The sequence below is a fragment of the Lepisosteus platostomus genome, chromosome 6, assembly GCF_059453375.1.
Source record: "Lepisosteus platostomus isolate fLepPlt1 chromosome 6, fLepPlt1.hap1, whole genome shotgun sequence".
Taxonomy (NCBI): Eukaryota; Metazoa; Chordata; class Actinopteri; order Semionotiformes; family Lepisosteidae; genus Lepisosteus; species Lepisosteus platostomus.
The window spans coordinates 52193444-52217273 of record NC_142616.1 but is presented as its reverse complement, the minus strand read 5'-3'; the positions used below and the strand labels follow the sequence as shown (position 1 = coordinate 52217273).

The 23830-nt window shown below is 37.4% G+C and overlaps 3 protein-coding genes across 12 annotated transcripts in view; 1 reads left to right on the top strand and 2 right to left on the bottom strand.

Annotated features, from left to right (window-relative positions):
- The window catches only part of LOC148661877 (uncharacterized), a 19178-nt gene extending 6170 nt beyond the window's left edge, over positions 1 to 13008 (bottom strand). The window contains exons 1-9 of the mRNA XM_088636314.1: positions 12891 to 13008; positions 11165 to 11282; positions 6501 to 6690; positions 6306 to 6397; positions 5971 to 6203; positions 3491 to 3727; positions 2613 to 2699; positions 1360 to 1576; positions 49 to 257 (exon numbers count right to left, since the gene is read on the bottom strand). Of these exons, the coding sequence (XP_088492440.1) occupies positions 49 to 257; positions 1360 to 1576; positions 2613 to 2699; positions 3491 to 3727; positions 5971 to 6203; positions 6306 to 6397; positions 6501 to 6690; positions 11165 to 11180 (1281 nt within the window). The 5' untranslated portion in view covers positions 11181 to 11282; positions 12891 to 13008. The remainder of the gene's footprint in view (positions 1 to 48; positions 258 to 1359; positions 1577 to 2612; positions 2700 to 3490; positions 3728 to 5970; positions 6204 to 6305; positions 6398 to 6500; positions 6691 to 11164; positions 11283 to 12890) is intronic.
- Positions 12238 to 20349, top strand: eevs (2-epi-5-epi-valiolone synthase). 2 transcript variants are annotated; one of them, XM_088636312.1, is made up of 6 exons: positions 12238 to 12515; positions 14469 to 15102; positions 16755 to 16988; positions 17422 to 17674; positions 18091 to 18185; positions 19691 to 20349. In XM_088636312.1, exons 1-6 carry the CDS (start codon positions 12328 to 12330, stop codon positions 19730 to 19732), a joined length of 1446 nt encoding a protein of 481 aa, XP_088492438.1. In that variant the 5' UTR covers positions 12238 to 12327; the 3' UTR covers positions 19733 to 20349. The 2 variants fall into 2 exon arrangements, with proteins under 2 accessions (XP_088492438.1, XP_088492439.1); XM_088636313.1 differs by having other exon boundaries at positions 12240 to 12515; positions 18091 to 20349.
- Positions 19949 to 23830, bottom strand: part of mitfa (melanocyte inducing transcription factor a) — a 72187-nt gene continuing 68305 nt past the window's right edge. For all 9 annotated transcript variants that reach the window (XM_088636302.1, XM_088636307.1, XM_088636303.1 and 6 more), the window contains one exon: positions 19949 to 23830. In XM_088636302.1, coding sequence (XP_088492428.1) covers positions 23426 to 23830 — 405 coding nt within the window. In that variant the 3' untranslated portion in view covers positions 19949 to 23425.

Here is a 23830-nt window from a genome sequence, read left to right as displayed (position 1 = left end):
AGCTGGCATCTTGAGCATGTACAGTTTGACCCGTCTTAAGTTACGTACTTGACAACAAAGGAAAGTGCCCCTTAAGTTTATGTTGAAAGTCTGGTCCCATTCTTCTAAAGATGTGTCTTCACTGTCTGAATTCATATTTATTCCAGCGTTATTGCATGCTATGTGAATTGTTCCCCATTTTGATGCAATAGTTTCAATCATTCGCTGAACATCTTCTGGCTTGCTAATGTCAGCAGTAACAGCTACTGATTGTATTCCTGGAAAAAAAAATGTTTTAGAATTAAAAATGCACTGCCTGTATATCTGAATAAAGTTCAGCAGTAACCATCAATAATAACATTGAAAACAATTTTAATTTTGGAGTCCCCCCTCACATAACACATATAATAACTAGTTTGGTAGAATTTCAATTCTGAAACTAGGAAGTTATAATTGCGTTAATATCAACAAGAGAGAGTATGTACCGTACATTGTATGCTCTGTAACTTTCAGAGGTTCTGAAATCTCTGAGTCTGCGGCTCAAACTGTAGCTTGCAGTTCCCCCTGCTGGTGAAATACTGAACTACCGTTAGTCATTTTGTTTTACAATCGGAAGTCACTAAACCAAAACTCTCTTCTTGAAACGTGTTTGACATTAAAAATTTCACAGCTCAGCACAGAAATTTTCTGTTACACTCAGTTTTAAATATCCTACTGTACATACAATCACTGTCAATGTCCAAAAATGCCAATTATGAAAAAGAGAACTTGCTTGTTTTACAAATTACAGTACCTCTGTGCCATTCATCCTTTAATTTAGTGTCAGTGTGACAAGAATTAGCTCTTGAACTTTCCTTTCTGCACAAAAACAACCATGCTCACTCTTGATTCTAAGAAGGAACATTTTTCGTACTTTAAAGCCAAACGATTTATGGTTTTAATTCTATATATTTTATTTTCAGTACAGCATTTTCAGGGGCAGCATAGCATAAAAATATGCCTCTGGAACCAGGAACGGTTGCTGGTGGATTGTTGTACCTTTACCCCAGCTGTTACAGCCCACCTAGCTGTAGGAATGGGAAACAGCAGTCTTGTGATGGACTGGCCTCCCATCTATGGGGGTAGTCATGTGCTCTTCTTTTGCTTAACGCCATGGAAATCCCAGGATAAGCTCTGGACTGTTGGGCCCTTTGAATATGAAACTACCTAAGTACAGCATTTTCAGAGAACAGGAGAATGTGGTTCAGAGGAGACAAAGTTCTCCGGGCAGATTTAATTAGGATTCAGATAAGAAATTAACAAGTTTAGTTTTGTTTTGAAAGGACGTAGGCCCAGACTTATTAAATGTAAGGCACACTGTCATTTTGAGGGGCACATTACCTTTCACAGTAAGCTCACTGACCACACTCTCTGCCTTTTCCTTGACGATGTCCACTACAGCGACCTTTGCCCCTGCTTCGCCCAGCGCGTGTGCCATGGCTCTTCCAATGCCCTGGCCACCCCCTGTCACGTACGCAGCCTTCCCATCCAGCCTCAGGCGCTGCAGAATGCTTTTCCCATTCTTGCCAAAAAAAACCTCGTCTCTCAAGATCCCATCCTACGGTAAAAAACGCATGTGGCTTAGAAGTGTAGTCATCTGAGCCCAGGGTATACTCAAACTTGCACCTGGGCTTACAACAGTCTGACCACAGGTCCAGGCACCGCAGAATTCAGAAAGCCTTACCGATCCTTTTCTGAAAAACTACTTAATAGTACAATTCCAAAAAAAATTCAAACCCTATTTCATTGACTTTTAATTGGCTTCCAAAAAGATTCAAGCCACCAGTTATCAAATCCCTGAAGCTGGTTTCTCGATGAGAAAATTCATTTGGCAAATCACAGGAATTTAGTGCAACAGTAAACATTTGTGAAGAATACTGGCGAAGTGCATTAATAGCCCGCCAAGAATTTGACCCCATTTCTGCTCACTGAAATCTTAATATTACAATATATTACACCTGAAAATGAAAGTACTCACCAAGTGGTAATTGAAAAAGGAACACACATTTTAAGTAGAAAACTATCTGAAAGGACTGTGTGAGGGAAAATCAGATATTAAAGATCAGTGTTGAGGCTCACTGACCAAGAAATGGTATTCTGTGAAGGAACGGTGAATTTAAAGACACTTGCAGAGAAAGACATGAACATTAATAATGTCATTAGCATGTTTAAATTTTTCATAGAAGATTTAGAAGCATATAATGTAAGGCATAAAATGCACTTGCAACAGCAGTGAACAGATTGAAGTATTACTGGCTTATCTAAGTGTCAGTGTCTGTTACAATTTAAACCTTTTAAAGTCATTAACAATTCAATTGTTAATGGAAAAAGTACCCCTGTTCCTATTCTCATAGCCATTAAAGTATAGTATTACAATACTCATGCACATAAAATACAGGTCTTTCTGCACAGTAGTACATTTTAAATTCTTAGCACTCATCATTAATTCCAAAAATCACAAAGCTGTCAATCATTCCCAAGACATAAACTGTATGTAACATATTATATTATACAAAATTATACAAAGAACAGTAATGACACAATGAAACACACAATAAACAAATTAATGTCTTGTGGTTCAAAATATCCCCAACTGTTAAAGTGCTGCTTCTTACCTCTTTGGATGATCCTAAAGCAACTCTTCTAATAACGCTGATCCCATCTCGTACAGGAAGAATAACCTTAAATAGACCAAAATGTCAGGAAAAAATCTTGAAAGATGCATAAAAAAATATTTTCAATGCTTTGAATAGTCTGTGATTAACCACCTAGTATGCATCCATCCATCCTTTTGAATGCCAGTCCATCAAAGGGTACACACAAACACAGACAAATACACACACTCACTCCAGGGCCCATATTCCTGGAAGTCAATTACTGTAACCTACAGTTTGTGGAGGAAACTGACATGAACAGAGGGAGAACATATAAACTCCACATAGACAGCAACGCAGGTCCGGTTTTCAATCCAGAGCCTCAGCACTGCAAGGCAATGCTGACCACTGCACCACCCACCCCCGTATTTATTAGGTCACAAATTCTTTTAATAAAATAATCATATCACAGACAAATGTTTAAGCAGGAAACACCTGAATGTTACCTACTGTATGAACAAAAAATCTGTCCTGTAAAGTTCATATTTCATTTCTAAATAAACACAACAACAGCCATCTAAGATGCCGCTGGATTATTAAAGCAAAGGACAGCTCATATTCATTTTGGCAAGGACACAGCATGGCTGGATAATATAACATTAAATGTTCCGGCACTGTAAAACCTAAACGTAGGTTTAAAAAATAAAATGGAAAAGAAAATGCCAATATAAATTTGGCCGAAAGTTCATCTGAATAAAAACTCAAATTTCTGGAATACATCCTTGAAGCACCAGTGTTTAGTCATACTGGTCAAAGACGAAATCAGGTAGAACTCAGAGCACCACAAAAGAAATTTTCTTGAGGCCTTCTATACTAACCTGTTGTACACGGGAATCATTTTGTATGAACTTGTTAAACTCTCGAAGGGCAAGGCCATTTTCATCCGTTGTATCCTGCAGATAAACCCTGCCTTTGAACAAAGAGTTATCCACACAAATCATGCCATCCATCCGGAGGAGATTATAGTCCAGGAGAAATGTGTAATATTCGATGTAGTTGCGTTTGTCTGCATCAATGAACACCATGTCGAACTGTTCTCCTGCAGCTGCTAACTCCTTCAAAAAGAAAAGGTCAGAGTTGACTATGCGTGACAATGAATTTCTGTTAGAAGGTATCTGTTATGTGAGTTCAGAAAAGTGACCAAAGTAACATAAGAAATGTTACAGACCAGAGCAGGCCACTCAGCCCATCAAACTCATTTGTGTTTTGTAGCTAACTTGCTGGAGGATCTCATCCTGCCGTTTCTTCTTTCTTCAGGGCACGTGTTGCCACAGCATGGCTGGGTAGCTTGTTCCAGACAACCACAAACCACACTGCAGAAACATGCACCTCAATTTCAAATGCACTTCCCCTTAGTTTTCACTTGTGTCCTCTGATTTATTCTGAAAAGTCAGCAGGAGTGACTTGCTCAATGCTTTTTACGATTCTGAATATTCTGAATATACTCTATTTGTCTCTGTTCGAAACTAAAAACTTCTCTTACGAAATTACGGTCTTTTACTTTCTTTTAAGGCCAGGAATACACCTGGTCACTCTGCTCTGGATTGAGTGTAGAACAGCAATATTTTTATATTAGTGGTGACCATTATTGCACAAAATATTACAAAAATCACATCTTAGTAATACATTGTACAATTTTACCTTATTCTTTGTTATTTATTCTAGACTTTAAGCTATGGACCCTAACACGCTATCCGTCTTTTATGTTGCTTCCCCATATTTTCTAGAAGATGGGGCAATATCAACACCTTTCACAGCTTTTTGAAGCTCACTGTCATCTCAATCCTTGTTTTATATTTATACTTTATGCGTGGAACGATCTGAATTTGCCTATATTAAATGGTAGCTGTTGTGTGTTTGCTCAGCCTGAATGACCTCCTCTACTTTGTAGACTACCCTTCCTTTACAAAAAATATACTAAGTAATGTGGTTACAATATATCCTATAGGTTCTCATAAAAAGACAGACCATTAAAAGCTCGCTGTACTAAAATACATCAATGGATATTTTTATGTCAAATCAGTATGAGCTTGTTTACTCTTTTCAACATTTTGTCCAGAAACAACTGGGTATGAGCAAGATCACAAGCAGAATCAAATGTCTTTGAATTTCTCTTGCTTCTGTGGATAATTAAAAACTCTAATGAAAAAAGCAGAATGTTTTCTTCAGCTGCTTGTAAAACATCAAGGCTCCAGAACTTAGTTCTAATGCTTGCAACAAAGTTTTGCTAATATCCACACTGAACAGAAAAAACTTTCAATATATTAAAAGTACCATTAAGCCACAAGAAATATAAGGTATTAAAGTCACAGTGACTAAGTTTACCATTTAGAAATTGATAACAGAATAAATGTGGAACCATTTAATACACTGGTGAGACAGAATATGATACATAGCCAATATATTTAATTTTACAATTTATTTTTTAATAAAAAAGGAAAAGAAAATATCAAATCCAAACAAGTAATTTCAAGACACAACTGAAGGAAATAAAATGCTTAAAAATGCAAGATTGTGGATGAATGCTAAATGTAATAGATTGCAGACGTGAACACAAAAATAAATAATAATGATTTGTCTTCTAGCAACTATTTCATTATATTACAACCAGAACACACACACAAAGCTCTTTGTAGTCATAAATGATAAACTACTGAGCACTCTTTATATCCCCTGGTGTAGCCGGCTCTCAAGGGATACTAGAAAGAAAATGCAATTTCTGATAATAACAGCTCATAGCAAAAAAATACTATCTACTTATCCCGGCAATTTCCAGCTATTTTGGACTCCTTTCTGAATTAACCTTTTATTTCAAAGGAGCAATTTTGCACACCAGAGGCGCCAGCAAATTTCATGCATAATTTATTCACTCAGTGTAGTGCTAAACCTAAGTCCTTGACTTTGTTATGGTGGGTTCTTGTCGGCACAACCCATAGCCACTGAGCAGGCAAGGCAAACGTGAATTCAAATTGCAGCTTAACCTCCGGGCTTGTGCCAGCACGAACCTCAAAACTAATTTCTTTTAGAAACCGACACACAGATAAGAAAACAGGCACCAGTTAAAACAGTGTCTAACAACCGTCTCATTTCTTACACCCCGTTTGCTATGATCAGGAATGGTGAAGCGTTCCACATGAATGAGAAGTCTTGTTTGGAAAAGCTTTAGTTAGCTGGCATTGGGGGGTCATGTTTTAAGGATTTTGATTAAAAGTTGCTTGAGCTGAACCACACAGGCAAGCTTACCATTTCAATCATGCAAAGGAGGACTTAGACAGACAAACATTAAAATTAAATTCACCTTTAGGGTATCCATAGCAGACCCAATTTTCACGGTTATCTTCTTGCCATGTGGGGACTTGTCGAATATAGGCTGGGCAAATTCTTTTAGATAAGGTTCAATTTCACAGGCAACTAAAGTGCCATCTTCTGGCAAGCCTTCGGCCATTGACAGAGCTCCATACCCTGTAAACATGCCTATTTCTAAGACTCTCTTAGCCTTCGTTATTTCGACAAGTGTCTTCAGGACCTGACCTGCCAGAAGAGTAACAGTCATTTTTAAATTAAGACTTTCAGGGAGCTGCACAACAGACGTTTTTTAAGCATGGAAACAGGAGGAGATCAAATGCGTCTTACCTTCAACATGACCAGTTATACACTCTTTGGGAAGGTTAAACAATGTTTTTCCTTCCTGGTGCAATTTGTTCCAGTCGCATGCCACTGTTTTCCTATAATACCAACAAGTTACATCAATGATGCATGCATTAATACAAGTATTAAAGTTCAGTGAGAAACATGTGCAGTACTGTAAATACACTCTGGGATAAATACCTGTAAAGCTCACCAAGCTGTTCACTTTCATGACTGGTCATTTCCTCAAGATACATGTCTAGACCATACGAAATATCCAGAGCCTTCTGTAGACAAGTCTTCAGCTCTTTAGGAAGAGTTGGAATGCCATCTGCTATCTCTTTGGCTTTTCTCAAGTATTCCACTACAAACTCCAAGGGTGTATCTGATACTAAAACACATGCAAAGCATTAAAAGAACAAATGTAAGATATAAGATAAGACTTGTCTCTTTTTGAAGAAACAGTAACAGTCTCAAATCAGAAAGCAGAAGCACCAGTATGCATTATCCCAATCAATACTATATCCAAAATATCAACCTAATTCCTTCTCTATTCAAATGATAGAATCCTTATGTCATTCTTCTCAATAACCAGAAACTATTATGAATGATGATGCCAATTAAAATCTACAAAATGTTGAGTGTTAAAACCAGATGCAATTTAATAACTAAATTAACTAATTTGCTTTCTGTTTCTTTACAGTTTTGCCAACTAAACTGGTTTCAAACCTCACCACCCTTGGCATTTATTTTACAATGACTACATATTCACACAAATTTATGAAGCTTTGTTTTGGTAAAAATGTAATTTATGAGAAAATCTCAAACAAAAAGAATTACAAAAACTAAACTACACACATCATACTGTTTATAACACATCTGCACGGTTTGCCAAATGTTTTAATTAACACCAAGTCAAAACATGATGATTTAGGGCTAGGTCTAACTATGTCAAGCCCGTAGTTTGGCCTGGCATTTGGCCATCTCGATAAATAATTTAAAACCTAGCCAGGCAAGTAGGGTGAGATCCCAATAGCATTTTGTTATCATTATAAAGAACACGTTTTGCAGCACAAGAAGTTGACTTTAGTTAAAAGCCTTATGATACACAATCAAAATTGAGAAGTTTTAAATAATGCATTGTAGTTTAAGAGGCAATCCGAAGAGATCTACTATGATGCTTTTTAACAGGACTGTTAGGACTAGATCCTGGAGCACTTAAAGAACTAGGAGAAGCTGTTAAATTGGCCCAATTAAGCCAGTAAGTAGCTAATTTAGCCCATTTAAAAATATGGATTAAATGTTATGCAATGAAACCCTGCTGACACACCGGCCCTCCAAGACCAGGACTGGACTGTTTACAATTTACTTTCATTCCTCATCTGACACAAAAGGTGTACCCTTAGCACGCTGTTAATGCTTTATGAATAAAGTATTTATACTGTTCTCTCTTTCAGCAACGACTTCGAGAGAACAATTTTAAATTGTGTTCATTATAAAGAAATTATTTTCACAACCGAGAAGTCTGCGGCGTTTTCTCGCAATGTGCGCCATACTTACGCCTGACCACAAGATGGCTCTGCGCACGCACACTTTCTCGCAAATGAACTCGATGAACTTGAACCTGCTACAGCTGCCCTCTTTTTTTTTTTGTCTTGGGGAATGTGTTTCAGATGCTGTATATTCCATTGACCCATTAATCACGAACAGGAAAGCTCCTAAATTAAGTGTTCACACCTAAGTCTCTTTTTATGGGCTGCATGTGTTAAAATTGATCTTTCTTAACAAACCGAACAGAAGTTTGGTTTTAGAACAGGGAATTATTTTATTTTTTTTAGCAGTAGGTCACAGCTTGGAATCTCAACTGATAATCCACACTGTTTACCACTGCTAACAGGTAGGGAGTGGTGCAAACTGCTCTCTGAAACATGTGCTATTAGTGCTCACGTTTTTGATTTCCATAGAGCTTGCTAACATATCTGGGAGAGGGGTACTCGCTGACACCCCTGCAAGTGCCCCAAAATTCACAGAGGGCACTGCTGCACAATCAGGCTAACTTTGGTCGGCTCAAGCCCACTTGACCAACTTAATCTCCCAGCAACGTGTCAGTCACAGCTAGGAAAGACCTAGGGCCACTCAAGATCCCTGAACCAGCCGGTTGAGCCACTCGGGACCCCTCAGGGAGAACAGTGGATTCACACCTCATCATTGTTCAGACATTTAAGGCATTTATTCCTTTTACGAAACTGTCAAAGAGATCGATTTATATCCCAGGGACATTTTTAAAAAAGCATGATTTACGACGAGAATATTAAGAGAACAAAACCTCTGTTGCAGGGGAGAACATGGGTAGTTTAGACATGTTTTACTCAGGTTCAAGCTTACAGTATGTAGAGGAACTGTAGGGTAGTTTTCTTCTTGTGTCATTACCACATGAACTGTAAGCGCCCTGCCATTTATAGCCACTGTACACGCCAGGGTGCTTACTGTTCACATGCTAATGCAGCTCCCTGCTCTGAAGCTGGTGCGGCGGAGTCTGACACACTCATTTTCTAATCACTTCTTCCAATACAGAGACATAGGGGGAGCCAGAGCCCATCTCGGCAAGCACCAGGTGCAAGGCAAGATACACCCTGGATGGGAGGCCACAAACACAGACTGGCACACACACACACTGGGGCCAGTTTTCCTAGAAGCACCTGGAGGAAACCCACGCAAACATGGGGAGAACACACAAACTCCACACAAGAGAGCACCCCAGGGTGAGAATTGAACCCAGGGCCCAGCACTGCGAGGCAGTAGTGCTGACCACTGCACTACCATGCCACCGAGTCTCATACAGTCTTGGGGGGAAAAAAAAATCATTTATTTGTGAGGACATGACTGAAAACTGTCTGACATGACAGTACACTTCCATTACAAGTTATAATAGCTAAGACTAATCTTGTGTATGGAAGCTTTCAGTGTTTGTCTCTTTAACACGATTTCAGGACATACAGTAGATAATCTGACTCATAGTCAAACAAATACAGCACTTAATAAGACACTTCCCATGCTATTCTATGTCATTAGTTTCAAAAAGTGGCTCAAAGATATCTTCACATAGGTAGCTGCATCAGCATGCGTAAGCTGTAAAGGAACAGGTAAAGGTTTATTCCATGCATGAAAGGCAATAATACATACTGTATACAGTAAAATTATAGTAACTCATATAGTGCTCATAGTAACCTGGATTTGTAAATCACTTTAACATGGAAAGTGCTATAAAAACAAAATAGACAAAAAGGCACAAATAAGCATTTTTCTATTTATACTAGAAACCCGTTAACTAAATTAACTCCCTCTATAACCTGGGGAAACAGTTATGACCTTTTTTCACTTTTTTCATTACAAGTCAGTTGTTACAAGCTAAATATTTTGTCTGGAGTAATGACTTCAATAAAGTTTTAATTTATTTAAGTTTTTAATTATATTATGAATGATGATACCATTTAAATTCTACAAAATGTTGAGTGTTAAAACCAGATGCAATTTAATAACTAAATTAAGTCAAGTTATTTGCTTCTGTTTCTTTACAGTTTTGCCAACTTTAAACTGGTTTCAAACCTCACCACCCTTGGCATTTATTTTACAATGACTACATATTCACACAAATTTATGAAACTTTGTTTTGTAAAAATTTCAACCTGGCGAAATTTCACTTGAATAATTTCAAAGTTGGTTGTAACAAGCTAAATATTTTGTCTGGAGTAATGGCTTCAATAAAGTTTTAATTTGAAAAGTCTTTAAAACATATTTTAAATTGTTCTTTATTAATATTATAAACAGTATTTTTTCCTGTGAGATTACTGTTTTAGCCTTTTGTTAGTTTCATGATTTTTTCTTACCTCAACGGTGAAATTAATAATTGATTCTTACAATCTTTAAAAATAAGAAACAAAATCAACAAATGTTTTTAATCTTTTAATATGTTCAATATCTTTGAATACAGAGGTTATTTACGTTTTACCTTATATTATATATGGTATATTACATGTTACATATGGTTACCTTATATTATCCCTATTGTAATGTTTGTAATATTATTAAAATTTTCATGCATTGTTCATGTTTAATTTTGGAGTCATTTATCCCTTTTTGTGTCTATTTAACGTTGCCACAATTTATTCCCCTGTCCGAATTTACCGCATGTATATGTTAAAACAGTAGTTCACTTTTTTCCATTTTTAAAAATTATTTTTACTGTCATTCCACGCAAGCAATAGCAAGTAATGCACTTTGCAGTTTTCGTCTTTACCTGACATAAATTGGATAGTATCTGATTATTTCCAAAAGCTCTTAAATTGTACTGAAATTCACTGAACGAAACAGTATAGTAAATTAAGGATGCGTAACAATATTTTACCACACAATAATAATAGCAAATATAGATGTTCATTCAGTGTTAGTGAATCCAAGCATTGTCTGAATCAGTATGTGAAAGCGAAGTGTTTGGTATTGGTGGGAGGACAGAGGGGAATGGAGTCACAGTTCGGATGGGAAGTTCTTCGGGAAACAACTTGCATGCAGTCCAGCTCGGGAACAGAAGCTAAGGGTGTAAACGGGGTTGTGATACTGACAGGTGTCTGACTCTAAAAAGTTGGTGTGGCGAAAAAGAAACATTAAAAGGGAAAGTGCAGGACCATTCATTCTGCAATCCTATCCGGGGAGCAAATATGCAGTTAACTGGATCTTATTCTTTCAGGACGGAAAAGCACTGCGCTGTCCGCAAGGACTAACATACTACCTTCCTGAGCTTGCATTTCCCCCAATTCATCTTCATTGCACAGCTATAACAGTAAAAGAGTTATAAAGAGAATTCTTACCTTTTGACGTTTGCATGGTGATAGAAGAAAACGACCCCAGTAGCTTTGGCACGGAGACACGTGGCACGCATCCTATCCTGGGACTTCAATGGACGACGCGGCAGCTGGGCTGTCCCGCCTATCAGAGCAAATTTTAAATTGTGTAAGCGCTTAGATTGACAGCTCTGAGCTTACACAAGCAGTTGAAAAACTCGAAATTCCAGCTCTTTGTAGTGCTAGGCAACGTGACTGCATGAACAAAAGATGGGTGATATTACATAAAACAATTACTGTACATCAGAACTTACAGCAGAAGAAATTAAAGAAAAGGTATTTCCTGCAGCTAGGTTTTAGTTATTTCACCGCTAAAATGAACCCAGCAGAGTATATTAAGAATGTTAAAAGCAGAACGAAAAACAAAGAGTCGGTATTAATATACAAGTTGGGCTGTTGCACTTCTGTGTGCAATGCAATGTGTGAGGTGATCGCACGAACTTCAGGCTGTCACAGGGCGCCGGGTGTACAGTATGTCTTTTCATTTACAGATTGTCCCGGTTTTAGCTCCTGGGTGAAAAGGTACCTAAAGATCTCTGTAGTTCGTGGTGTGCAGTTACTCAATAATGATAACCTTCAGCGAGATCTGCTTTAATGAATGAGGACAGAGAAAGCACCTTCGCAGAATACGGAAGTGTAAGAAACACCCCTGACTTTACACTGGCTGGTCAGTTTTTCACTGGGTGTCACAGCGCATCATTCCTTCAATATGTCCATTTTCAATAAGATACTCTAGACATACTTATTCACCCAATGAAAAAAAAACGCTGGTTGTCTACCAGCACAATTAATGCACAGTCCTAATTTAAACATACTGTACATACTGTATACGGTAAATGGCCAAAATATACTCACTTTAAAATTATTTATTAGCTCACTTTATTTTATAATACACATAATCACTTCTTCACGGGTGTTATCCCAAAAAATCATACCATTTTGTGTAACGTACAGTTTGCATTCCTGATTTAAATTACACAACCCTCTCGAAAGGCGTGATGCAAGTCCCTCCCTAACACCTAGAACTGACCCCCGAAGGTAGATATATATATAACTTTGTCAGGTTTGTAGACTCTGCACTGCCTGCAAACCCTGTCCGTGAAGTCACAAACTTAAAATTAGCTAGAGCAATGCCACTTAGTTTGCTGTCTGACGCTTCAGCCGCTGCAAATGCAGGTGAGATGAGCAAAAATAAAGGCGATGCACCAAACGGCAAAATGTCTAAAGACACCGAGTTCAACCTGGTACAGCTTAAAAACACCTGGGTCCGCAAGACGGGAGTTCTGAATGCCCACAGTCACGTTTCAGAAGCTAAAATGTAAGTATCAAGTGTATTGTTTTTAAATAAAAATTGAATCGTTACATGAATACAGTGGCATTTACAGTACATGCATACAGTGGCAGTGGAATACATACTGTAACATTTATTAAACTAGTTTCAAATGACCCAAGGTAAGTTATGTAGAGTCTAAACGGGATAAAGATTAGACCTGCGCTTTCGCTCTTCTTTGCACTAAAGCTTGTGAAATCCGGCTATATTATTACAAAGCCATATTTTAATAAATACAAATTTCAATAAATACATCTGTTTGAAATCGTGTAAATACACACTTTGCAAATATGTATAGGTTATGTAATTTATATACTTATAGTTTTATAGGTTTATAGATTTATACAATAGGTTATATCATACCAGAACAGGGCATGCGGACGGATGATCCTATAAAAAAACACCCGGTGTGTTTGAGCAACGTTGCAATGAGATATGAAAGACTGGTAAAACAAGGAAACAGGTTTTCGTCTCCTGTAATGTTATCAAACTTTCAAATACGTGGAGCCTACCGAAACGCAGTTACCCAAGAAGAGCCATGGGAATGCTTCACGATTGTGTTTTTTTTTTATTTACGTCTATGAATATTTCTTTAAACTATAAAATGTGTATCAAACACATTACATTTAATATTTTGGAATCTGCAGTTCTCAGTTCAGTAAATCCGAATAGTCTTTCAGGAGACTTTCTGAGAAAAAAAAATAACATACTATACTGTAGCAAGTTATAAAATCTGACATTTGGACTGAAGCCAATTCTGGCAGAATCGGAATAACTTTTATTCCCTGAGTACATTTCATGTACAAGCAGTTTGAACTGGTATAATTGGTGCACCAAAATATTTTTGACCATACACAAACAACACAACAGACAAAAAATAGATATAACTAGGCACATGTACAGTTTTTCTTAAAAGTTTTTAAAAATCCCTGTGACATTTATTAAGCACCAGATGTTGGTGAGCAATTATATTTTAAAAAAGTCCTCCTCAGGCAGATACCTCTTACAGTTGCAATGTCATATGATAGGCTAGTGCATGGTGATAGAGGTATGAGCCCCAGAGCAATTTAAAATGATAAGCTGACAGTGAAGCATGCTTTTAGTTGCTTTAAAATGACACCCTTTTGACCTTGACCCTAATATTGTTTTTTGTTTCTTTTGTCTGTTTTGGTAAAGATTTCGAACATTAATCCTGGGTGGTATGTAAACTTGGATTTTCTCTTCAATTGTTAAAAAGTCTGTAGGTGGAGATGAGTGATTTTATCTTGAATTAAATGAAAGGCCATACATAAGGCGATTATCAGTTTTTTTTTTTTTATCTGGTTCTATTCATTGTGAACTGCATTTCTGGATAAACATCTAAATTATTATTGCTAATAATACTAATATTATTATATTACTAAACAGACATTTTGGAAGTGAACAAACATTTATTAGCAATAGACTTAATTGTACAGAGATCTCAGAGTAGCTGCCTTGTCCATGTTAATAAAATAATATCTAGTCGTTTTGGCTTTCACTCATCCTTCTCTGAACCTAAATTTACAGAAGTAAATGATAAATCGTTAGGAGTAATTTACTTGCAAACATGTTTTGCATTAAGACATTTTTAAATGGCCATTAATATAACATATGCCCTTATCAAGTATTATTTTACTTGGTTGCATAATTAAAGTAATCCCACACTCACCATCCTACCCCTTAAGATTTATGATCCAATAGTTCAATTACAAAACTATTATCAGTTGGTTCTCACAGTGAATCTGTTGAGCATTGTTACTTGCCAGAGCCCTTCAAAAGCAGAGAGCAGCCAAGCCCTCATTCTTCAATGAAGGGAATGTGTTACGGCAAGTTTTATCCTAGAGCAATTATTGGTGCATTCCATACCTTCTAATGATGGGTTGGAGTCTTCTAATGTTTTCAACTTTCTATTGGTTACAGCTACGAATCTGCTACTGGGCATGGAGTTTCCTGGACTGTTGTCAGCCCTATCTACTTCAGCTACAAAGTGGTTGAGTCACAGAACCTGCTTGATCCCCATAATGATACATTGCTCACTGGTCACATTAGAGACCCACAGGAACTGGAGCACATCAAGAGAAGCACCAAGCCGGTCAAGCGCTTTATTGTCATTGACGAGACTGTTAACAAACTGTACGGCTCTGAAGTGATTGCTTACTTTGAAGCGAGAAATGTTATCTATAAAATCCTTCCCCTCCCGACCACTGAAGAGAACAAGTCCATGGAGCTGGTGATGAGAATCCTGGATGAGATTCATAGATTTGGACTTGACAGGCGCACTGAGCCTATTATTGCCATAGGTGGAGGGGTGTGCCTAGACATCGTCGGCTTGGCCGCCTCTCTTTATAGGAGACGCACACCTTACATTCGTGTCCCAACTACTCTTTTATCTTACATCGACGCTAGTGTGGGAGCCAAGACAGGTGTCAATTTTGCAAAGTGCAAAAACAAGTTGGGCAGCTACATTCCACCAGCAGCAGCTTTCTTAGATAGGTCCTTTATCCAAACTGTTCCTCGACGACATATTTCCAACGGTCTGGCAGAGATGTTAAAGGTATTTATGGGATTCAAGCAAAAGGCAATGGGATCAGTGATAAGGGGAGTGTCTTATAAAGAAATACAAGACGCTGTTCAATGACTTGCCATTGTGTGGTACAGTAGCTGTGCTTCCCATTCCCAAAGTAAAACGATCTGCACCATACTTCTTAAACCCTTCTGCAGTTTGTCCACTCATGGTGGCAGGTTCTTGCTGCTCCTTGATATTAGTCCTTATAATATAAAAGCCTCCGGTTGAATTTTATAGTTTCCCTTACAAATATACAATCTGAATGTCAGAAGACAAAATACTTGAACAAATAAAGTAATTCTTTTCAGTCATTTTATTATAAGAATACAAGAAAGGTTACAAATGAGAGGAGTTTGCTCAGCTCTTCCAGCTCATTTTGGTTTCTAAATACCTGAGAGTGATTGAGCCCTTTCTTGAAAGAAGGTTGGGTTCAACAATACAGCATGTTTGGATAGTCACATAATTATTTGAAACCTCTGGAAATACACAGTAGAGGAGTGTTTTTAAGTTTTGACCCTTGAGTTAAACAAGGGCTATGTTTTTCTTTCAGATTCTGTTGTAACAGCAAACAGAAATTTGGGTTTGCAGAGACCCCAAAGAAGCTGTTCTGTAAAAAAAATATATTTATTTGTTCTAGCTGTCACTCATCCCCTTAGTCTCTAAAAGTATAATATATCAATTGGTTAAAATAAATAATAACACCAGGGATAACTTTCTTGCATGGAAACGTTTTATATTAGTCAATAATAAAGTGTTTCCTCCTACAGTATATACAGTATAAGCCTTACTTAGCTGAGGATCAGAGATAAAGGAAAAAGACGCCGCCCTAAATTAGAACCTCTGGTCTTTCAAAGTCAAGAAAGGAGCCTGAAGCTTGACTGGATTTCTTTAAGCAAACAGCTATGCAAATTCCCAGTTAAATGTGATGTTTTCTTCCTGATGTCACACCCTCTGCAGCCAGAGGGTGCTCCTACTCTGTCCTGTCCCTAGTTTCCTGTGCTTTGCTGTCCCTCTCTCTGGGGCTGTATATTTCCGGGTCTCTGATTCACCTTCGCTCAGCATTGACGTTCGGATGTCCTGAGACCCGCATAGCATCCAGGTTGCCCCACGTCCGCTGCCTGAGGGCATTGGTTTCTATATGACTCCTGAACTGCTGAGCCCAGGCTAATCCCTCATTCTGCTGCTTTACATATGGGTCTTTTTCCTCTCTCCTGCCTTTCCACGGTTCGTCCCTTCTGACATCCGTGACGCCTGAGCCGCTTTAATTAGTTTACAGATCATATTTCTATGTCAGGCAGCAAGGGTGGGATTCCAGGTTATTTAACTTTATAGGGTTTCCACGCATCCTGGAGAAACAGGAAGTCTGCATGCGGCCAGTCATTGAAATCATGGCCAAAATAATGTTGACAGAAAAAACAACAATGTGTACCAGTTGGGTGTAAGTGATGATAACTAGGCTCTGCAGTGTTATGCAACAAATACTTGTGAAATATCATGGACAGGGCAGGGAAAATACTGTTCTTATGGTGTCTCATTGCATTGGAACTGAACTGTATGATGAAAGGTGAGATACGGAAAAGCTTTTTGTTTTGCATTTAATGGCAGTACCACGCGCCCCTTTCTCTGTTTGCTTTTCCCAGATGGCACTTATGAAACACAAAGATTTGTTTGAGATGCTGGACAGCCACGGCAGATTCCTGCTAGATTCCAAGTTTCAGTCCAGCAACGGTTTGTTAGATCACAGGAATGCTGCCACAATGACTACAAGGATCGCAATTGAAACCATGCTGGAAGAGCTGGCCCCCAACTTGTGGGAAGATGATCTGGATCGCTTGGTGGACTTCGGTCATCTAATAAGTCCAGAATTAGAAATGGTAAATCACCAAGTCTTGGATATTTCTTGAAAACTGAATATTAACTTCAAATATCATACTGTACAAGGCAGCAAGGTGAAAATGTTTTTCATAGAGTAAGTAAGCATTCTGTCTGTACCAGTCATTGGTATTTGTCACCACATAACATCTAGATATATTAGACAATATGTCTATGGACATCAAATACTTTCATGCAAGTAGAGTAAACTGATATAGCCTAAATTAAGAACGCCTGTGTTTTTTTTAGTGTGTTGCCTCATGGATATTTTAAGAGTGGTGAACATGCCCGTTTACATGCCTGTAATGTCGTGTTAAGTAAGCATGTGCTCTCATAAACATTTAACTCCAGCTGTTGCCCTTAATGGTATGCCAACGTAAATCTTATTGGAAGTAATTTCCGTGAAAGTAATATCTATTTTATATTTCTTCCCAGAAAGTCCTTCCGGCATTATTGCATGGAGAAGCTGTTAACATAGACATGGCATTCATGGTGTATGTTTCCAACGAAAGGGGCCTCCTAACCCTGGGAGAGAGAAACCGAATAATTGAGTGCATGAGGAAATTAGAGCTTCCAGTTTGGCACAAAGATTTTAACTTGAGCCTGGTGAAGAAATCACTGCGTGAACGCCTGAAACACTCCGGTGGTTTGATGAGAATGCCCTTGCCGGTAGGCTTGGGACAAGCAGGTAAAACCCAATTTTGTGGTTTTGAATTACTTTTTTTTGTTTTTACTTCACACTTACAGATCTATTAAGATCTATTAGGCTGCAAAGGGACAAGTAATACTGTAGGTACTGTATATTCCATGCTGAAAAGAGAAGAAAGAAAACACCTGAAGAAGGCTCCACGGTCAAAACGTTGTGTTTTCTTTCTTCTCTTTTCAGCATGGAATAACCCTATTAAATATCTATGAATATTATTTGGAATCTTTTCAGTAGTATCAATCAAGCCAATAATGTGTTAAAATTTGAGCAAGCAAGTAGTTAAAGGGCCTAATATCATCTGTAAGTACACACAAACCAATATCGTTATAAATTTACAAACCTGTTGAACCAGTTTTAATGGAATAAATACAAATTAAATGTCTGGTTTTTTTTAAAAGAAATCTTTAACGACACCAGTGATGACGTCTTGGATCGAGCCTTTAAGAAATGGTGTGATGATCTCAGCACTGAATACACAGACAGCGGTCACAAAGTATGATGAGACTTTCAGTGATTGTTTCAAATTGTTTGTGTTTTAGAATAAAGGTACTAAAGAACATCAAAACAAGGGCAGCAAAATAGAAATTGTGAACATTATAAGTTGAATGCAGCTATTAAAAACCTTTCAATTTGTTGTCAGTGTTAAAAAAGTGTTAACATTTATGTAATTGAAGGGACTTTAGAGAAACGCCGTCTTGGCTAATGAGACATTCTCACCCTATACATAATTTACACTATTAAGTTAAACCTTTATCCCCAAAACACCAATACATGCCATCTTGTGGTCTGTACGTGTATCATTACCTTTTTTTAAAAAAAAAAACTAGCTGGAGGACATGGTGATGCCCATGAAAGGACATTGACAAACCAACATCAAATCAAAGCAACAGTGTGACATTTCACTATGAGTTCTTCTCCGATTGTTACAGAATACATTATGACAGATGTCAAACATTTTAGGGCAATTTGTACACGGGGATGTAAGGCTATTGATTGAGACAAATATATTTGGCGAAATTTATTTTTATTGGCTAGAACGTATTATTGTATGCATTTTGTCGAGCTTTAAAAATTAGAACGATAAAGTCGAAATATAGGAAATTTTAGATAAATTATACTATTGTTAACTTACCTTAGTCTCCCGACATGTCTATCTGTATCAATGTTCCAAATTTAGTGAAGATCATTTGTGCGGTTTTGAATATGAATAAGAGGCACAGGTAGCAACATTTAACGAGCTTTATATACATAATTCCACCAGAAGCAAGCTGATATTGTGCCAGGTGTAATGCTTTGGCTTTTTTACAGGAAAGGACAGGATTTGAAAATAAATATTATTAAATATTTTCCTGTAGATCCCTATAGGTATTGACAAAAATTCTAGACTTTATTAAGGAATTAATTGTAATAAAGAAAAATTGTTCTACAGTATTGTATATTGTTCAAAATGATTTTAAATAGAGCTCGTCCACATTTTAAATTTAGATTATTCATTATTATCATACGGCAAATTGTAGACCTATAATAAACGTAAATTTATATTGTACAAATGTTTTGGATTGTACAGTGTACGGCATGGTAACCAGCAACAATTTCTTAAGATGTGATTTCAAAAACAAAACAATTATGGCAGTGTAATTGCAATGCACAACATTTTTACTTGAAATATAAGTTCCTGTCTTGTGAAGAAATTTGAAGATTTTTAATATGGCATTTACTTAAACTGCGTTCTGTATAGTGTATATGAAGTACATACAGTATGCAGTATATGTATGTTGAGGGTGTGATGGAAAAATGTTAGAAGAAAGGAAATAGTGTACACTTTATGTTTTCCAACCAGTGATATAAAAGTGTTTTTTTTTTAAATTAAAACAGTTTTGTTTAGTTTCATGTATGGGTGTACTATCTTTCAAGCCATTTAATTGCGTGATCATATTAAATAATGTTTAAGTGAAAACAGACATTAATAAAAGGATTTGATATTCTTTTTATCTTCAGAATGTCACTGTGCTGGTTCTCAGCAAAGAGATGCCACAGTAAGAAAGGTAATGGGAATTAAAGGATAACAAACACATGAAGTAGTTTGCAGTAATTTAATTTAGCCTCTTAATACTTATTTACCTCAATGTGAGAGACACCAAAGCCTATAGTGAATGATGTATTAAACTGGTTTCAGAACATGACAGGTGATTTTCTTTCCTCATTACAAAACGAATTCACACTGAGCCCAGGACAAATCCCTCTCAGACACAGATGTGTAAAACCATGTACTTTAATATCTCTATCATGAAATTGTTTCCACATTCAATTTCAATGAATACATGTTATCACTGACCCATATCAGACAATAATAAGGATCATACACAGGTCACAGCTTCAGTCAACAGTGACTAAGTATTAATTACATTACAGTACCAAGCATCTCAGCAAGAGGCAGTATTTTAATGTCACTTTGTCAAGAAATAACAATCTTAAATGTGCTATCTCTTAAAATAAAAGGCATCTCCCCAGTGCATCATTTGATTCAAGAAAATCCCTGTAAGTGCATGTCTTTTGTGCTTTACTTCTGATGTCAGATTGCTATAGTAAAATTATTGCTTTGTATTTTGAAGAACAAAATGTAATACATTTAAATAAAGAAAATCTATTGCATTGCATATTTTGACTTATGGCAATATATTTGGCAGTCCATTCTGAATCACATTCAAACAAAAGGAAGAATAAAACAGACTTAAAGTGGTATTTGAACATTCTCCTCGAAGCACTTTTTTAAGGCTATGTTAAGAAGTTCAACCAATGTAACCATGTAATCAGACTGGTAGCTCTAACCAAGAAACCACTTCTATTGCTTCCAAAGGATATTTGGAATCCGTATAGGGAGACACCATTAAGTTTATTGCTGAAATATTTAGAAAATGGCAAGTAACATTTTTGCTTTGCAAACGTTTTTTTTTATCTAAAAAACATCTAAATATCATAATTCAAAGCTGTGCTGTCCCTTTCTTGTGCCATTCGGGTGTTTGAAACCATTTTTGGGGCCACAGCTACAAAATCCTGCCCAAGAGCAGTGTTGAGAAAAAGGAGAGTGTAATCATTAGATTTGGTGCTCTTTCCAGCTGTAGCACATCTATAAACAACTTTCCGCTGATACATATAATACATGACCCAAAATCCCTATTCGGAAAACACACTCCACTCTTCAGTCAGTGCAAGTCCAAAAAAGACCTACTTTTGAAATTTAAGGCACTTCATTCTGAACACAACTCTCTTCTGCCACTTTCAATACATTAGTACAATTTGAAAATAAATTCTCCAACCTTGTTCTTAACACCATAATGTCTTTGTAAAACACATAGGCACAATATATTTAAATACAGTTATTATAATTGCATAGTTCTACACCAAAGTAGATAATGCACTGCAACTACATATACAACAATGTTGTATGTTAAAAACTAATATTTAGTAACAGTTATTTGAAGTAACAGTTATCTTTTTTTCACAAGCTGCAATGTAGCACTAATCAAAATCTAACATCTTCAACAGTTATTGTCATAAAGGCATAATTCTAATTACATTGCTACAGTTGTACATGTTTAACAGTAGAAATAACAATAAAGCCTTTTCTGTGTTATATATTTAACTACAATCATTCATACAATACAATGTATGCTTATAAACTCTAAATACATTTGTTAGAATATATAAAACATTGGTTAGCAAACCAAAATATCCATCCTTGAATTTAGACATCCTTCCAGTGTTTATTAACAATGCAGGTATCTTACATTAAAAAAAGCACAAAAAATCCACAAGGTTCACTATATTCCATATCAGTATTTTCAATATAAACATTCTTAAAATTCAAAAATATCCTGAATATAACTGTTTAAAACGAAGGAAGGGTATGCAAATCAAATGATTGTGCAACCAAACATGAAATAATTTAAATATTAGGAAAAGTACGTGAAAATATAAGCCAAGATATATTTGCTTTTAACAAGCTCATAGAGATTATCTTTTAAATGGTCAAAAGAACTCAGTTTTAAAAAATGTTCATTTTAAAGTGTTCAAAACAGCTGACATTGTGAAGTTGTGAAAAATGAAAGGCTCAGACCTTCACAGAACAAAGTGGATTATCAGCACTCTCTGCTGGTGAACACACAGCAGTGCAGGCACAGACAATCCAACCACCGAGCTGATCATGACCAGTAATCAAGAAGCAAGGAAACAGATCAGATGCACACAATGACTCCTTCCCACAATCCTCTCACAGGTGATGACAAGCCTGCTGTGACAAAGGAGCAAAAAAGGGGCAAAGGGCAGAGGGAAAAGAAGGAGAAAAGAGAGAGATATGTATCGGTTCTGGAAGAGTATGAGCAGAGGGTGCATGCAGAGCTTTAACCATAAAGAGGAAGAGGTTGCTACCCATAGGAAAGAAAGAGAACGACAGTGAGACAAATCAACAGACTCTAAGAGATGGCTAGGCGGAGAATGACAAACAACTGAGTGAGGAGGAAGACGAGCAGAATATGGAAGAAGAAAATGAGGGTCACAACTTCTCTTATCGCTGATTGAAACTCCCCAGTGCTTCTTTGTCAGGTTCAAGAAGTGATATGAAGCAGTTTGCCCTGACTTCAACATGCAAAATGGGATTTTTTTAAGGCTGGTACAAAGAGGACCTCTAACTGATCTCCACTGAGCCACTTGTCACGTCCTGGGTCATGGTCTGCTATGTTGTGAAACTAAACCACACCTCAATATGCTGGGAACCTAACCCAGGAAGAATCTGAGAAGAACGTTCTATATGCACTAGGTGGAGACCATCCGCTGGCAAAGATCTGACAAATGTTTCAGCGATTAGGGGTCCCACAGCAAAGGCGTTTCTGCAATGAGAATCTCTTGACACAGGTGAATTAGCACTGGGTGTGGAGACGGGAGATTCAGTGATAAGTTTCCTGCTAGAGCCTTCTTCTTGAATGCCAGGATCAGGCACACTCATATCTGGGAACAAAAGTGACAAATTTTGTATCTACAGAGGTTAACATTTTCACTATGGATCACAGTTTCCTCATCTGTGATTTTCACACCCCTAGACTTCCCCATAATCCTGTCCAGCTCGGACAACAAGCTGACTTGCAAATTACCTTATTATGACCTCTAATGAATGCCCACTAACTTTGTCTCTCTGTCCTTTCCTCTCTCTCTCATTTTTCATTGTATATTGCAGTCTGTAGGACAGCTGCTGGCCAAATTAGTCTATAGATATATACACGTATCATTAGAACACATTAAAATGACATTGTTTTATTGGGTTATTTTCATGTGCACACTGTTACTATATATACCGCTTGAGTTCAAAATTTTTAAACCCACACTTTCAAATTTTGCTTAGAACTGACCCTCCACAGATCATGATTAGCCAGTTTCCCTGTACAGAACACGAATGAGATTTAATGCTTTAAAAAACCAGTGTAAACAATGCTTTTTTAAAAATAACATCTACATGCGTGCACATAACAACCGAAACATTTCCTTAGCTGCACCATCATGTTTACAGACAACCTGGAGTGTGAGAACCTGTTTTTGTTTGTTTTGCAGACAATGGGCTTTGCTTCACAATAGCAGGTAAAGATGCTTTAGATTAAGGTAAAAAACTAAAACCAGCATGGTGTTAGTAGAGTTTTAACATAAGATATGGAGAGTGTAGCAGGAAAAAAAAAAGCTGTCCTGCTAACAGCCATGGTCATTTTCTTCCATGCTTATGCTGCTTCTTCGGCTGCTGTGTTTTGAAGCCCCAGGAGACACGGAAGAAAGCAGTGGGTCAGTCACTCCCACAGGGGAAAGAGTGTCGTCCATCAAGATGTCTTCCAGTTTGGAACCGACTTTCGTTGGCACACTGTAGGCTGTGGACTCGGCGACGTTTGCCAGGCCATCGCTGAAGGTGATTGTGCCGTCTGTGAGGTCGAGGGTTGTCGTTCGGGACATCTCAGGGACGGAGTGGTGCTGGTACATGTCCTGGTTGCAGTCTCCCAACACGGGCTCCTGCTTGATGGCCCTCGCTGCCAGTTCTGATGAGCACAGTGCAGATGAAGCTACCACTGACAGTCCATGCGCACGGGCTTGCATTTCCAGCTC